This window comes from Onychomys torridus, chromosome 1 (assembly GCF_903995425.1).
Source record: "Onychomys torridus chromosome 1, mOncTor1.1, whole genome shotgun sequence".
Classification (NCBI taxonomy): domain Eukaryota; kingdom Metazoa; phylum Chordata; class Mammalia; order Rodentia; family Cricetidae; genus Onychomys; species Onychomys torridus.
Genome location: NC_050443.1, coordinates 97,727,125 through 97,741,597, shown reverse-complemented (window position 1 = coordinate 97,741,597; position 14,473 = coordinate 97,727,125). Strand labels below are relative to the sequence as shown.

General features: G+C 42.3%; 1 protein-coding gene across 2 annotated transcripts in view; it reads right to left on the bottom strand.

The window, feature by feature from the left end:
- Positions 1-2,122: 2,122 nt before the first annotated feature.
- Positions 2,123-14,473, bottom strand: part of Acsm2b (acyl-CoA synthetase medium chain family member 2B) — a 29,298-nt gene continuing 16,947 nt past the window's right edge. Inside the window, exons 7-13 of one of the 2 annotated variants that reach the window (XM_036190541.1) lie at positions 14,320-14,443; positions 12,384-12,464; positions 7,172-7,273; positions 4,926-5,053; positions 4,718-4,832; positions 3,639-3,758; positions 2,123-2,209 (exon numbers count right to left, since the gene is read on the bottom strand). In XM_036190541.1, coding sequence (XP_036046434.1) covers positions 2,123-2,209; positions 3,639-3,758; positions 4,718-4,832; positions 4,926-5,053; positions 7,172-7,273; positions 12,384-12,464; positions 14,320-14,443 — 757 coding nt within the window. The remainder of the gene's footprint in view (positions 2,210-3,638; positions 3,759-4,717; positions 4,833-4,925; positions 5,054-7,171; positions 7,274-12,383; positions 12,465-14,319; positions 14,444-14,473) is intronic. The other variant, XM_036190551.1, reaches the window with a different exon arrangement.

The window sequence follows — 14,473 nt, the reverse complement described above, 5'->3', positions numbered from 1 at the left end:
GGATCCACCTTCATGACCTCCTTTATCCAGGATAAGATAGTCAACATATGAATCAGAGGGGCAGGGGACAACATCAAATTCTTTCAACTCCCAAGTCCTTCAACTAAAGGGCCTAGATGTAGTGGAGCACTGCCATTAAAAAAAAATCCACTATTTCCATTCTTCTTTCAAATTCTTAGCACACAGAATTTATAATGAGATGGTTGTTTTAAACTGCACTATTTGAGGTTGATTTATTATGCCCTAATGTACAATTTTGATAGGTTGTGTGCTTGTGCATGTTGGGGGTGGTGGTGGTTGATGTACCTGCTTTTAAAAAGGTGCTGTCAGGGCACCACAAGTAGGGAACAACAATAACAATAACAACAACGAAAAGAACAGAGGATCAGGAGGCCATGCTCCATCGTGTGCTGAAAAAGACAAGAGCTAGTGACTTCTTCACAGTCATTGTACACCAGCCCCTGTTAAAGGTACAAGCCACTAGGAATACTTTGTCTAAGACACATGAAGGAAGGATGGAGTGGAGTGAAGAGAGTCAGAGTCTATACTGAGGGACAGCACAGATTCCTCTTAAAAGAAAAGGGCTTCCACTATGCACTACACCCAAGGCAGGGCTCATGGGTTGGACACTGTAATGGAATGCAGTAAAAATCATGGTCAAGAGTTTTGTTAGGAGAGCCAGCACAGAAAGTAAAGGAGTAGCATGTGCTTGTAACCCTAGTGCTAGGGAGGTGGAGACAGGAGACCCTGGGGCCCACTGGCCAGCTAGTCTAGCTGAACTAGTAATCTCTAGGCCAGTGACAAATTCTTTCTCAAAAAAGATGGATGGTATTCCTGAGAGTGACAATTAAGATTTTCCTTTGGTGTTCACATACATGAACACTTGCACACGCACACACACACACACACACACACACACACACACACACACTTCCCAAACACACATGAACATGCATTCATACATGCAATCATTCTCACTATGGGATAAGGATAGTAGGCCATGTTTAAGAAGGACCAGTCGGAATCAACAGAAAATCAGTGTGGGACACAGATAACTATTATTTAGATCAGATAATGTCACTCAAGTAATAACTACCCAGTGCCCTCCACCATGAGAGAGTTTGGCTGGACAGAGATTTTTCTCTACTCAGAGTTTTCATTAGATAAAGTAAGTCCTTAGTGTGACCATTTGAAATCTATTCCTTCAATCATAATTTAATATGAAAAATTAGCAGAGAGCAAACGAATCAAAAAAAGGCTTTAGAGAGAAGAGGGATAGCAGAGACATTGAAGAACATCCAAATACATGTGCAAGCTTTTCAAGAGTGGGGTAATTTGTATCTAAAAAGGCAGCTAAACTTAGGCATTGTCTAATGTCATCCTTTAGTCTTTTTAGTTTTTATTACTTTTACTTTATTATTTGTGTGTGTGTATGTGTCTGTGTGTATGTGTGTGGGTGCTTATCCTCTTTGGGTTCTCCAGTCCATAAACTGTTACAAAACCCCTCCTTCTGTCTTGCCCAAATTATAGTTTTGATTTTGAAGTGATTTTAATATTAATTCTAGGAAGTGTAGAAACAAGAAGAAATGTGAACCACAGGGAGTGGCATGTTTTGATGTGTAAGAAGTTGAGCCTGCAGATGCTACACATATGAATCAGGATGGCCTGTAACATGCCTAGGACAGTGCTTTGTACATGACAAACGCTCTGTGGTATTTGCTCCCCCTTTGGACACGATGTCCCTAAGAATTGAATCAACTTTACTGTTCTGCCCACATTCTTCTCGTTTTCTAATCCCCCCCAGTTCCTTCTCTTCTCTTCCTCCCCCTTCATTCTACTTCCTCCTTCCTCCCTTCCTGCCCACTTTTATTTGTAATTTCTTTTCCTTGTTGTTTTATTAGACTTATTCTCACTTCTTTCTGCAAATCTCTCATTCCCTCTTGCTTCCTTTAATATCCAATATGTCATTGTTCTGTTTTAATAACTAAGCAAAGACAGAAATCACATATGCCTCTGTGTGAGTAATCGTATGTCTCACAGGAAGACTGAGAAGTTACAGGAAAGGAATAGGGAAGACAGAAGCCCAGGGAGGGCCTTGGGAGTCTCTCTGGGCCTGGGTTTGTCATGCTGTTTTCCATTCCTTGGCTCGAAGCTTTTTCCGATCAATTTTTCCCGTGATAGTTTTGGGCAGGTCCAAGACAAACTCCACCTGTTATGAAAAATCAGATCAACATGGTTCATTGGTGACTACAGTGCACTGAATTTTGGTTTTTTTTAGAGGAGATACTGTGAGCACTATCTCTTAAGGATGGAGGGCCCAGGAATATGATATGGAGAATGGAGATGTTCTAAGTTGACTTTGTTTGCCATCAGAAGCCTTGGAAGGTGTCTTGAAACCAGGGCAGGAAGAAGATGGCTAGAACAGAGAAGGGAGGTGTAGAACACTGGTTTTTATATGTAGTCTTGAAGAGAGGAGAAGCAGCAAGATGAACATGGCATGACCCAAAGGCAGACACTTAAACTTCCACATCAAACTCGGTATTTTTTTAAGCTAACTCTCTTTTATTTATTTCAATTTATTTATTTATTTTATTAAGGATTCCATAGAATGGAATACTATGGGTTATCTTGTCCCTAGTCCCTTCCTCTACTGGTGTGCTTCTTGACTGCCATGAGGTGAACAGCTTCCCTCTACTGTGCCCCTTCACCAGACTTTTCATCCTTGCCACACACCTAAAACTAATGGAGCCTGCTGACTAGGGACCACAACTGAAACCATGAACCAACACTACCTACTTACTCCTTGAAGTGTTACTCAGGCATGTGGTCGCAGGGATGAGAGCCTGAGCAGTCATGGTTTCCCTGCCACGGCAGAGCACTTGTCTTAGTGCCCAGAGTGAAAAAGTCCTTCCATGCTGTCATTTCCATCTTCTTAGGAGAACCCCCTTTTCCTCACTTAGATCACATTTTGGGTATAGGGAAGAACCCTCTCCTACCCTTCCTCTGCTTTCTGCAAGGATGACCACACGACTCAGAACTGACCAATCAGGTTATCCCACTGTCCTGGTTACATAGAATGGTTTAATTATGGGTACCTAAATTAGTCCAGCAAGAAACAACTCCAAGACCTTCATGGGAGACATGCATGCAATTTCTCTACTGTAGTTTTCTAAGCTGCTAAGAATGTATACTTGAAGAGGATGACACCTCAGAGAGAGAACATTTCAATAAATGAGGCCAATACAGAAGGAGAGTGAAGAAATTAAATTGAAATCTCTGAGCACATCATACATATGCCTAGGACTAACCATGAAGAAGATTGTGCCCACTCATGGACTTTTCAATTATACAAGCAACGAATTTTAAGTTAAATTTCTGTCTTTGCAACGGAAAGCTGTATAGTTCTAAATAATTTTGCAGAGCCCCACTATTCAGTGACCTTTCATAAAAGCATTTGGCTTTTAATTCAGAGTGAGTTAAAGGCTGTGGCCACTTTTCATGCGCTAAGATAGTTGTTGGGTTGTTTTGGGTCACTGCAGGGAGGACTTTTAAATTAGAGGCCTTGTTCTCATGCCAAAGAAGAGAACTATAACAGGTGTTCTGTAAGCACAGGGGACATGGGGTGGTAAAGGCCTTACCTTTCTGGGGTACTTGTATGGTGCTGTCACTGACTTCACATGCTGCTGCAGCAACTTGGCAAGCTGGTCTGGGTCATGGGACAGGAACTCAGGGGCAAGGACCACAAATGCCTTTACCACCTACAGCAAGGATAAGACACAAGAGAGATCAGAATACTTACTCATCTCTTAGGATGAAGCAAAATCAGTATCAAGATGCCCACCACAGCCACAACTATATGCCCGCATCTATCCAAATGTCTGGGCCAAAGAAAAGGAAACCATGGGAAGTGGGTAAGAAGAGCCAACATTCCAACTTGTTATCAAGTGATTCATTTTTTGAGTGGGAAGTGAGGATAAGAGACCCCAGGTTCACCTCAGACCCCAATGATAGCAAAGGCTGCTGAGGGGAAAGTAGATGCAGAGAAGAGAGATAGGAAAACAAAGAATGGGGACTCTGAATGGTTTGTTTGATCTCTTTAAAGTTCAGTTTATCCATCTGTAGGATGGGACAAAATTTCCATGTTTAATTCACGGTAAGTAAAATAAAACCATCTATAACTCAAAGCTCAGTGGAAGGTCCTCTTTTGCTCCCCTAGTGGCTCTCATTATTTTATAGATCATGTGGCCCATATCTGCCAGACACAGGACATCCCCAAGCTTGTGCCATGCAGAAGTGCACTGGGACACTGATCCACCTTAAGCCCTCTCCACACACACACTAAGCTCTGCACAGTCCTGTCACCCTGATGTTTTAGGGTCCTCCTTCTTAGTTATGCTGTAGTTCAAGGGCTGCATCTTCTAGACCAAGTCCTCCCTCTTTGACTCTTGTCAAGAATAGATCTTTCTTGGTGCTGGTGTGCTAGGGTGCTAAGTCTTGTTCCCCAGCACTTTGCAAATATATAGCACATTTAATGCTCACAACAATCCCTCATCTCACAAATGTGGAAACTGAGGAAAAGAATGGTTCAGCAGCGTGGTGGAGGTCATACAGCTGATTGGCAGTACAGTCAATATTTGAACCCAAGCTGTCTAGCCTGTGAATCTGTGTTCTTAACCTCCTTACAACACTGTCCCTGCATTTCACAACTACATGTCACCTCTCCTCTGGTAGAGTCTGGGCTGCTGATCACAGCTGTCTCAACCACAGCAGGGTGCTCCATCAATGCATTCTCTACTTCAGATGGTCCAATCCGGTACCTGCAAAAGTATGTCCTTCAGAGAAGACAGGGAACCCAACCTCTAGGACTGAGAATAAGGCAGAACAAAACCCCTGAACACCCTTCCTGGTCCAGAAATAATGCTCACCCGCTGGAATTAATGATATCGTCTGTCCGCCCCAAGAAGTGGAAATACCCTTCTGAGTCCTTGATTCCCCGGTCTCCCAGAAGCCAAAAGTCTCCTCGAATATTGGCCTCTGTCTTCTTGGGATTTTCCTAGTGAACACAGAAACAGAGAGCTACTATGTCTGCAAAATCTAAGACCCCTGTCCCAGCAGGACTTGTATGAACAGTTCCTTCAGTGTACCACTTGAGCAGCTCCACATTGTATGGTGGACCTGTCACAAATCTACTGACCTTGGATTCCCCAGCCAACCTGGGTAGTCATTCCACTGAAGTTCTCTCACCTACTACCCTGAATCTAGTCTTATAGATAATATTGACATATTCAGTGATTCATGTATAGTCTAGGGTGTTTCCCCCTGCATATTCAATTTTTCCTTCTGCAGACAGTTTAATATCTGTTCACTCCATAATACCACCTAAGGTTATATTGAGTCCATTTGGTATCCCTCCTCCCCTCATTATACTTGGAAGGTCTAGAGACTGGCCAGCAGGATTCCAAAGTCTCAGTCAGGGTTCACACTTCTGCCATGGCTGGACCCTTCTATTTAGCTGAGCCACTAACATACGAGCAGTGAGTAGGCTTGAGGGCTAGCGTTTTTCTGGACATTTTTTCTGTTACTCTAGAATGGGAGCATGGGTTTTAAGTTGATGACCAGATAGGAGGTTAGAATTCCTCACCCAGCTCCATCACTGGGAATGTCAAGGGAAATTCAAGGGGCTTGTCTGAAGCCAATCTGCTCTTCTAGGTTGTAGAACTGAGGCAAGGAACCACACTTCTTGACCAGAGATTTCTTGTAGTCACCATGCTGCTTCTGCTGCCATTACCACCAGGGCCTTAAATATATCTATCTGCCAATGCCACTGCTTCTATTTCACGTGTATTAGATGGAGACATATTCCCTTGCTAGTATGTGAGAACCTATGGGGAAAGTGTGCAGGCAGTGTTTGGAAATAGTGCAATGTAGCTGTGTCCTGGTTGCAGAGCCTCAGTTTCCCCTGTGGAGGTGATGATTTGGACCAGTCAGGCTTTCTTTATTTATTATACTTGTATGTGGTGCAGTTTTAGGGGCTTCATAAATACCAATGCCTTTACATTCCTAATGTGATACAACATGATGCCAACTCACCAATGAGGTTGTGAGACAGGGGTGGATAACTTGCTCCTGATCATCCAGCAAATACTGGAGTAGCATTTGAATTTAAACAAGCTGGCTCTAAAATTTTTAAATGGTGTCTTAAAGCATTAAATGTGCTTATGGTATATCAGGAGTTTGAAGAGCACTTGTCTTTGTAATATACGCTCAATAAACCAGAGGTTCTCAACCTTCCTAATGCTGTGACCCTTTAATATAGTTCTTCAGGTTGTGGTGACCCCCAACAATAAAATTATTTTCATTGCTACTCCATAACTGTAATTTTGCTACTGTTATAATTGGATTATAAATAACTGTGGTTACTGATGGACTTAGATGACTCCTATGAAAGGGTCATTTGACCCCAAAAGGGGTTGTGATCCATAGGTTGAGACCACAATAAATGATAGGAAGAGCATTATCATTGGACTTGCTCATTTATTATCTTGGGTACAAGCATTTGCCACATATCCAGAAGGTGTGTGTTTGAGGTTGCCTTTTAGCACTTCCCAACAGTTGTAGATTTGACTGAGCTTATAATCTCTGGCTTCACCATCACTACATGGAAAGAGAGCTGGCCCTACTCAGGTATTATCTGTGAGTGCCTTGGAAGGGTCTGAACCCTGGGTGCTGTCAGTACTATTGAGATTCTCTCCATGGAGTATCTAGCATAGCTCTAAAGCTCCACAATGCCATAGAGCTTGGGTCCATGCTTTGTGGAGAGAGCAGGGGGAATGCTCAAAGGCAATAAGAATACTGGTACATTATAGAAGGTTTGGTTGTTGCTAAGGTTTGTGGGGAAAGGTGAGTTTTTAGTAAGTGGCTGAGATTAGCAAGAGTAAATGGCCTGACATCTCTCTTCATAAAGTGCCCATTCTTTTTTTGTTCTAATTTCGTATTATTTCTGGCTTACACAGAATTAGGTGTCATTATTGGAAAAGTGCCTGCTCTTGAACCCTGATAACTCTGTGAGTTTCACCGATACCTCTTGGGGGCTTTATAACATTAGGCACCTCTCAACCTATTTGTTTTATCTCACCCTGACAAGGAACAGAGGGAGAACATCGGTCCTTACCAAGTACCCAGAGAAGATGCCTACAGGCCGGGTGGGCTTCACTCTGATGGCTATGTCTCCCTCCCTGCCAGGGGGCAGGACATTTCCATGTTCATCGATGATCTGAAGGAAGAGGAAGACTGGGTGGATAACCCACAGAAAAGGAGCTGCACAAACAGTGGTGTGATGGCAGAGTGGTCAAGTGGAGGCCATTCTGCTCTCAACATGAACCAGAAGTCAAGAGAAGCCAAGAGGTTTAAGCTTGGATTCCTGGTCCACTTGCCTGGGTTTGTGCTAGTAAAACCTCTCAGTATGCTGGACCAGAGGAACCTGGGCAGGTGCCTCTGGCTCTAAGGGTTCAGGAGAAACATGTGCCTCCCATTATCATGGAGAACCTCCTCACTTGTAGACTCAGAGACTAAAAGCAAATACTGTTCTGCTACCTTGCCAACTGACCTTCAACTATAAGGCACTATGCTTAGACAATGGCTTCTGTACAACAGAAATGCTTTGTGAACGAAACAGAACACTGACAAGCATTTCTGTATAGTTACCATAGTGAATTACTGACAAATCATCACACGATTCTGAATTAGACAGAAGTTTTCACACTTCCAATAAACAGAAATCTATGTGTAACCATAGACATATAAACACACATTCTAGTTCTTAGATTTAGCCCAAATCAATAAAAAGAGAAAACACATTAGTTACAATACAGTCACTATAATGCTAATAAAAATGAGTGTCACCTGTTGATAAACAACAGAGAGGGGCGAAGCTGCATTGTCTTATCGGTCATTGGGCTCTTTTCTGCAGTGGGTACCTACTGACCTAGAAGGAAGGGTGCCTGATCACTAGACTATAAACCCAAGTTACAAAACATTAGGTCAAGTCACTTCAGTTTTTCTTTCAAAATCACATTTAACAATGTAACTATCCAGCCAATTTGCTAGATAAACAAAGTGGTTCCTGCTTTTCTCATTCCCATCCTTCTTTTTTCCCTCCCTTTCCCACTCCCTTTCTCTCCTCTTCCTTTTCAAAAACTAAAGCTATTTCTCAGTGAATCAAACTTTTACACACTGAGCCATCACAGTGGCCCTCCTCCTCCTTTTAAAACATTATTTTAATATATCAATGTTATTTTCAAGTTTAAACTTGTTATTTTTGAGAATTTCATATACTAATACTTTATTAACATTATTTCCACCCCTCTCCCCAACTCCTTACCTGTCCCTCCTCACTCCTCTCAAATTCATGATACTTTATTCTTTAACTACTGTTACATACATACATACATACATACACACACACACACACACACACACACACACACACACACACACCATGCTGAGTCCATTTAGTGTTACTCAAATATACTTGTGCTAAGGGGTGGACTATTTGGGCTTGAATAACCTATTAGGAAGCTTGTCCTTGGAGAAAACTGGCTCTCTCACTCTTGGTAGCCACCGATGGCTTTTACTTTCTCACGTAGGTGTGGAGCCTTGTGAAATCTCACCCAGTTGGGTGAGGTCATTATTGTCTTGGCAACTGTAGTACTAAGATTTCATATTTGCAGTATCTGCTGTCATCTCTAGAAGATAACTATCTCACAACATGAACCCTGCTCCCCTGGCTTTTAGTTTTCCTGACCCTTCTTCCAAGATGTTCCCTGAGCCTTAGGTGTGGGTTTTCATTAAAGTTGTAGCAACTGGGGTTGGTTACCCCACGGTCAGCTGTTCTCTGCATTTGGATAACTTGTGGTTCTGTGGTGGTCTCCAACTACTGCAGAGTAAGTGTGTATGGCAGGGGGATAAGTTAGTCTTATCTGTGGGTATAAGAATAAGTAGCCAGGATGTAGTTAGAAATTATGTTAGTTTAGGGAAATGGCAGTAGTGGGTTCTCTAGGATCCACGTTCTCTTCAGCCCTAGGTTTGTAGTACCAGGCATGAGTTGTCTCCTATTGAGCAGGCTGTAAGTCTATTGGTTACACTATTGGTTTTATCTATTGGTTGGTTATCTCTAAGATAACACTGCCACTATTGCACCACTGGGGATATCTTGCTGGGCCAGTACTTGTCATTAGGCTTCTCCCTGGTCAACTTGGATAGCACCTTCCAATACTGTGAGAGAGGAAGGAGATTTTCAGGTCAGTTCCAGCTCAGCTTCTCCAAGTCTTGTGCCCAAAGTATGTGGTATCTTATCTTCGGGTCCTGGAGGGCAACTGAGGGCAATGGCAATGGCCTGTGTTGTTTTGGGAATCTCTCAGAAACACCACCCCTCACCAACAACTCCAAGGGAGGGCTCCCATGCCTGGCATTAGGGTTTTGGGTTTTGTTAGTTTCTGGCTTTTGAGGGAAGCATTAGCACTCATGTAGTCTAACTTCATTTAAACTGTGTATGTAAACACACACACATACACACACACACACACACACACAGACATACTACACACATACATATACACACACACACACCCTACATATTCATTATATTTGTTTTTAAGTAAACATAAAATAACATGTCTCCCTTGGGCCTTTTCAAGCATCCTTAGTGTTACTTGTTTTCTTTACCCCTCCCTCTGTATTACCTTTCACGCTCCTTCCCAGTCTCTTCAGCTATTTTTCTCATTTTCCCTTCATACCACCCATGTTTTTCTCTCTCCCTCTCTAGAGTTTCTTCCACCCCACCCTCCACATGATCTCTTTCTACCTTCCTGGTTTCTGTGGTTACTCCATGTTATATATATATAAAGATTTGGAGCTGGGCTCCGGAAATAAGAAAGAACACACAGCATTTGTCTTTCTGGGTCTGGGTTACCTCACTCAGTATATTTTCTATCTACTCACTTGCAAAATTCGTGATTTCATTTTTCTTTACAGCTGAATTGTATCCCATCGTGTATATATATATTACATTTCACTATCTATTCATCAGTAGAAGAACATTTAGGTTCTTGGCTGTGATGAACTGAGCAGTAATAAACGTGGCTGAACAGTGTCTTTGGAGTAGGATGTCAAGTCCTTTGGGCGTATGTCAAGAAGGGGTGTAGCTAGGACGTATGGCTGATCTACCTTGAGTTTTCTGTGATTTTTCCACATTGATTTCCAGAGTGGGTTTGCCACTTTGCAACACCACTAACAGTGAATGACGTCTCCTCTCTCCTCATGCCCTCGGCAGCATTTGTTGTGAGTTCTTGGCTTGGTCTTAGCCATTCTGACTGGGGTGAGATGACATCTCAAAGTAGTTTTAGCTTTGTATTTCCCTAATGGCTAAGGATGATGAATACCTTTAAATGTTTCTTAGCCATTTTTATGGTTTATCTTAAGAACTCTGTTCAAATCCATAACCGTTCATTTTTGAATCGGCTCATCTGTTCTCTTGACCTTTTGTTTTTGGAGTTCTTGGAATATTCTGAGTACTATTCCTCTGTCCATGTATGACTGGCAGAGTCTCTTCCACCTTAAGAGCACCCCCTCCACGTGGTTGGTTGTTTCTTTGGCTGTGCAGAAGCCTTTTGGTTTTGTGAGATCAGATTTGTCCGTTGTTAATTGCTGAGCAAGTGGAGTCTTGTTCAGAGGGTGATTTCTTGCATCAATTCCTCATAGACCGATGGTTTCTCCTCGCAGGTTCAGCAGTTTGGGTTTCACATTTAGTTCTTTCATTTTTGGAGTCTAATTGAATTCTTTTCAATGTGGACACCCAGTTTCCCCAGAACCATTTGTCAATGATTGCTGTCCTCCATCCAATGTGTATTTTGGACATCTTTGTCAACGAGAAGATGGCTACAATTCCATGCACTTAGGTTTGGATCTGTTCTGTTCTGTTAATGTCTGTTTTCATGCTGACATTGTGCTCTTTATCGCTGTAGCTCTGCAGTAGAACCTGACATTTGGTATGGTAATTCCCCCAGGACTGTTCTTTTTGCTCGGGATAGCTTTCACTATCTGGGCTCTCTTTTACTTCCATATGAGTTTTAGGATTTTTTTTCTGTTTCTGTGAAGAGTATGGGGGGGGGTGTTAATTGGAATTGCACTGAATCTGCAAATTGCTTTCAGCAGAACGGTCATTTTCACGACATTAGTTCCACCAGTCCATAAACATAGGAGATCTTTCCAACTTCTAGTGTCTTCCTCAATTTCTTTCTTCAGAGAATTAAAGTTTTCACCTTGGAAGACTTTTCCCTCCTTGGTTAGGTTTATTCCTAGATATATCCTTGAGGGCATTGTGAATGAGAGTGTACCCGTGATCTCTTTCTCAGCATTTTTGCTGTTGGTATATGGACAAATTACTGATCTTTGTAAGTTGATTTTGGATCCTGACACTTTGCTGAAAGTGTAAAACATTTTTAGAAGTTTTCTGGTGGAATTTTTGATATCTCTTATGTATAATTTCATATCATGTGCAAATATGGATAATCTGACTTCTTCTTTTCCTATTAATTTCCTTCTCTTGCCTTATTAATCCAACTAATGCTTCCAGTACTTTATAGAAAGGGAATAGGGAGAGTCAACGGCCTGGTCTCATTCCTGAATTTAATCTGATTTCTTCAAACTTTCTTCATTTAGGCTGATTTTGGCTGTGGGTTTCTCATATATAACTTTTATTACATTGAGGTTTGTTACATCCAGTCCTGTTCGCTATAGAACTTTTACTGTGAAGTTGGATTGGATTTTGTCAAAGGCTTTTTAACGCATTATGGAGACAATCATGTGACTTTTGTCTTTAAGCCAACTTATATGATTTATTATATTTATTGATTTAGGTATGTTGAACCATGCATGCATGTTGAAAATAAAGACAATGTGATCATTGTGGATGATCTTTCTTATATGTGCCTGTATTCAGTTTACAAGTATTTTACTGAGAATTTTTGCATCTATGTTCATCAGGCATATTGGTTGATAGTTTTATTTGCTTTGTTTTAGAATATTTACCTGGTTTAGGTGCCCACTTATTATGGCTTCACAGGATTTTGAAAGTGTTCCTTCTGTTTGTATTTTTTAGAGTAATTAAAAAAGTATTTGCTATAGTTTCTGTTTGAAAGGCTGTTGGAATTCTCCTGTGAATCCATCTAGACCTGGGCTTTTTTTTAGTTGGAAGCTGGAGATCTGGGGCATTCATTCAGCTGGGCTAGCATACCTAATATTAGTTCCACTCAATGAAAACATAATAAACAAATACATTACCACAAATTAATGTTTTCCCTCCCTCCTTATTGCCCTTAGCAAACCTGCACATCATAATGGGGGACAGCTGTTCCCAAGAAGCCTGGTTTGACAGTCATCATCCTGGAAACTCTGCAGGTGAGTCCCTGTGGAGAGCAGCAGATGGAAGAGCAAGGCTCAGGAAGAGCTGCACAGTCCGGGGAAGGAAGGGTTCTGTGAGCAGTTCTCACTACTGCCCCCAGCCATTCACATGCCTGCCTCCTCCACGCCCAACCCCCAGCTTTCTCCCTTTTCCTGGAACCCCAATCTTAGTGGCTCCTCCAAACTATTTGTTCAGAAGACAATCTGGTTACTCCCCAGGGATGAGAAATGAACGATTACCCTCTACAAATCCAGCTAACTGAGAGAAATGAGTTCTCACATTTTTTTTTTAACCCAGTCGAGTGACTAATGTCAGCAGCAACAGATCACACATCTCAAAGTTGGAGAAGAAGCAATGTTCCCAACACAGAGGAAAACTAAATGTTTGAGTATGTGGATATGCTAAAAACTCTGAGCAATCAATATGTGTGGCACACAGACATAGAAACATCACACAGTAGGGTGGGGTGTAGCTTGGTGGTAGGACAATTGCCTAGCTGTGCAAGGTCATGGGCTTGGTTCTCAGTTACACGAGAAGAAGAAAAAGAAGAGAAAGAGGAAGAAGGGGGAAGGAGGAAGAAGAAGGGAAAAAGAGAAAGGGAAGAAGGAGGAATTTTAAGTTCAATTCTTATGTGACAATAATTTTTTTAAAATACAAAGTCATCTGCAGTCTGAGAGGCCTGCAAGATCTTAGGGACAGTTTGCTTGAATCCTGAAATAAACCTTGTCCTCGGAGAGGCTGTGGGACTGAGAAACCTCTTCTGAAGATGTTCTCCTCTGGATGGATGGAAGCCCTTACTAGGTGTGTGCTCCATGCCCTGTAGTCCTCACTTGATTCTCAAGTTCTTGACTGCTTCACATTGCAGCCTGCATGGGTGGGGGGGGGGGTGGGGCGACACTACCAGGGGTCCATTAGCCAGAGAAGAAAGATAGGTGAGAGGTCAGAGAGAAGAGGAGAGAAACACTGAGGGTCAAGAGAGAGGGAGGCACTCAGAAAAGGAGCCAATAATTGAGCTGGGAGGCAGAATCTTGAGGCTGTTCTGATGAGTAGCACAGAGCAGTGCAGATACATATTGTACACATGCTGCTTGTTAACTCCAAGACTGGCAGGGACGATGGGGACTTTCCTGGCTTCTCCCTGTCCTTATCATCTGTCTGAGCAGCTGAGTGTTGTGCCTGGCGCATTGGAGAGTTGCAGTTTTCTGCTAATGTGTGACTCTGTCATGAGGACTTCCATGATCGTCTTGTCTGAAGGAACAGTTGCTGTGATTTTGTTGCAATGGTTGTGGTGGTGTTTGAAGGTGGAGCTTCTAAGGTCAGAAGAGGAATCAGCGCCTTCTGATGGCACTGAGTGGTGGCTGTGTAGGTTTCTACCAAGCAAGGCTATCTTGTGTTTTAGTTTCTTTGGCCCATGTCTGTTTTCCCATCCACTTTTCAGCCTGAATTGAAGCAGCATGGGGATACTGGAGGTATGAGCAGATGCCAATATCCAGTCTTAGATTTCCCAGGCTTCAAAACTATAAGCCAAAGTATCTACTTTTCTTCATAACCTAGCCTCAGTTATTATGCTACAGAAACACAGAAGTGATGAAGTTTTTAGCTCTTGACTCTTCTTCGCCTTGTTTCATAGCTCTTTGCATTACCTACCATGACATCTATTTCTTGATTTTCTGCTTTCCTTCCCCACTAGAATGCGATGCCTGTGAAATCAGGAACATTGTCATTTTGTTCCTGTAGTAGATGCTCAATAAGTATTTCTCAACTAAAAGAGTGATATACTACTTCAAAATAAACATATTATCAAACGGAATTTGAAGTCTGGCAGAAGACTCAGCCCATGGTCCCCTAGGGAGTAGATACCGTTTCTGTCTGGCCATAGAACTCTCGGATGTCCAGTCCTGTCTTGGCTTTCCAGTTCTCCAGAGTCTCTGGGAGAAGGCTCTCCCCTCCACTGAAGCAGCTGTGCAGGTGTGGGAACTTGTAACTGAAGAAGAGAGTTTATTTTCCCTTAGTT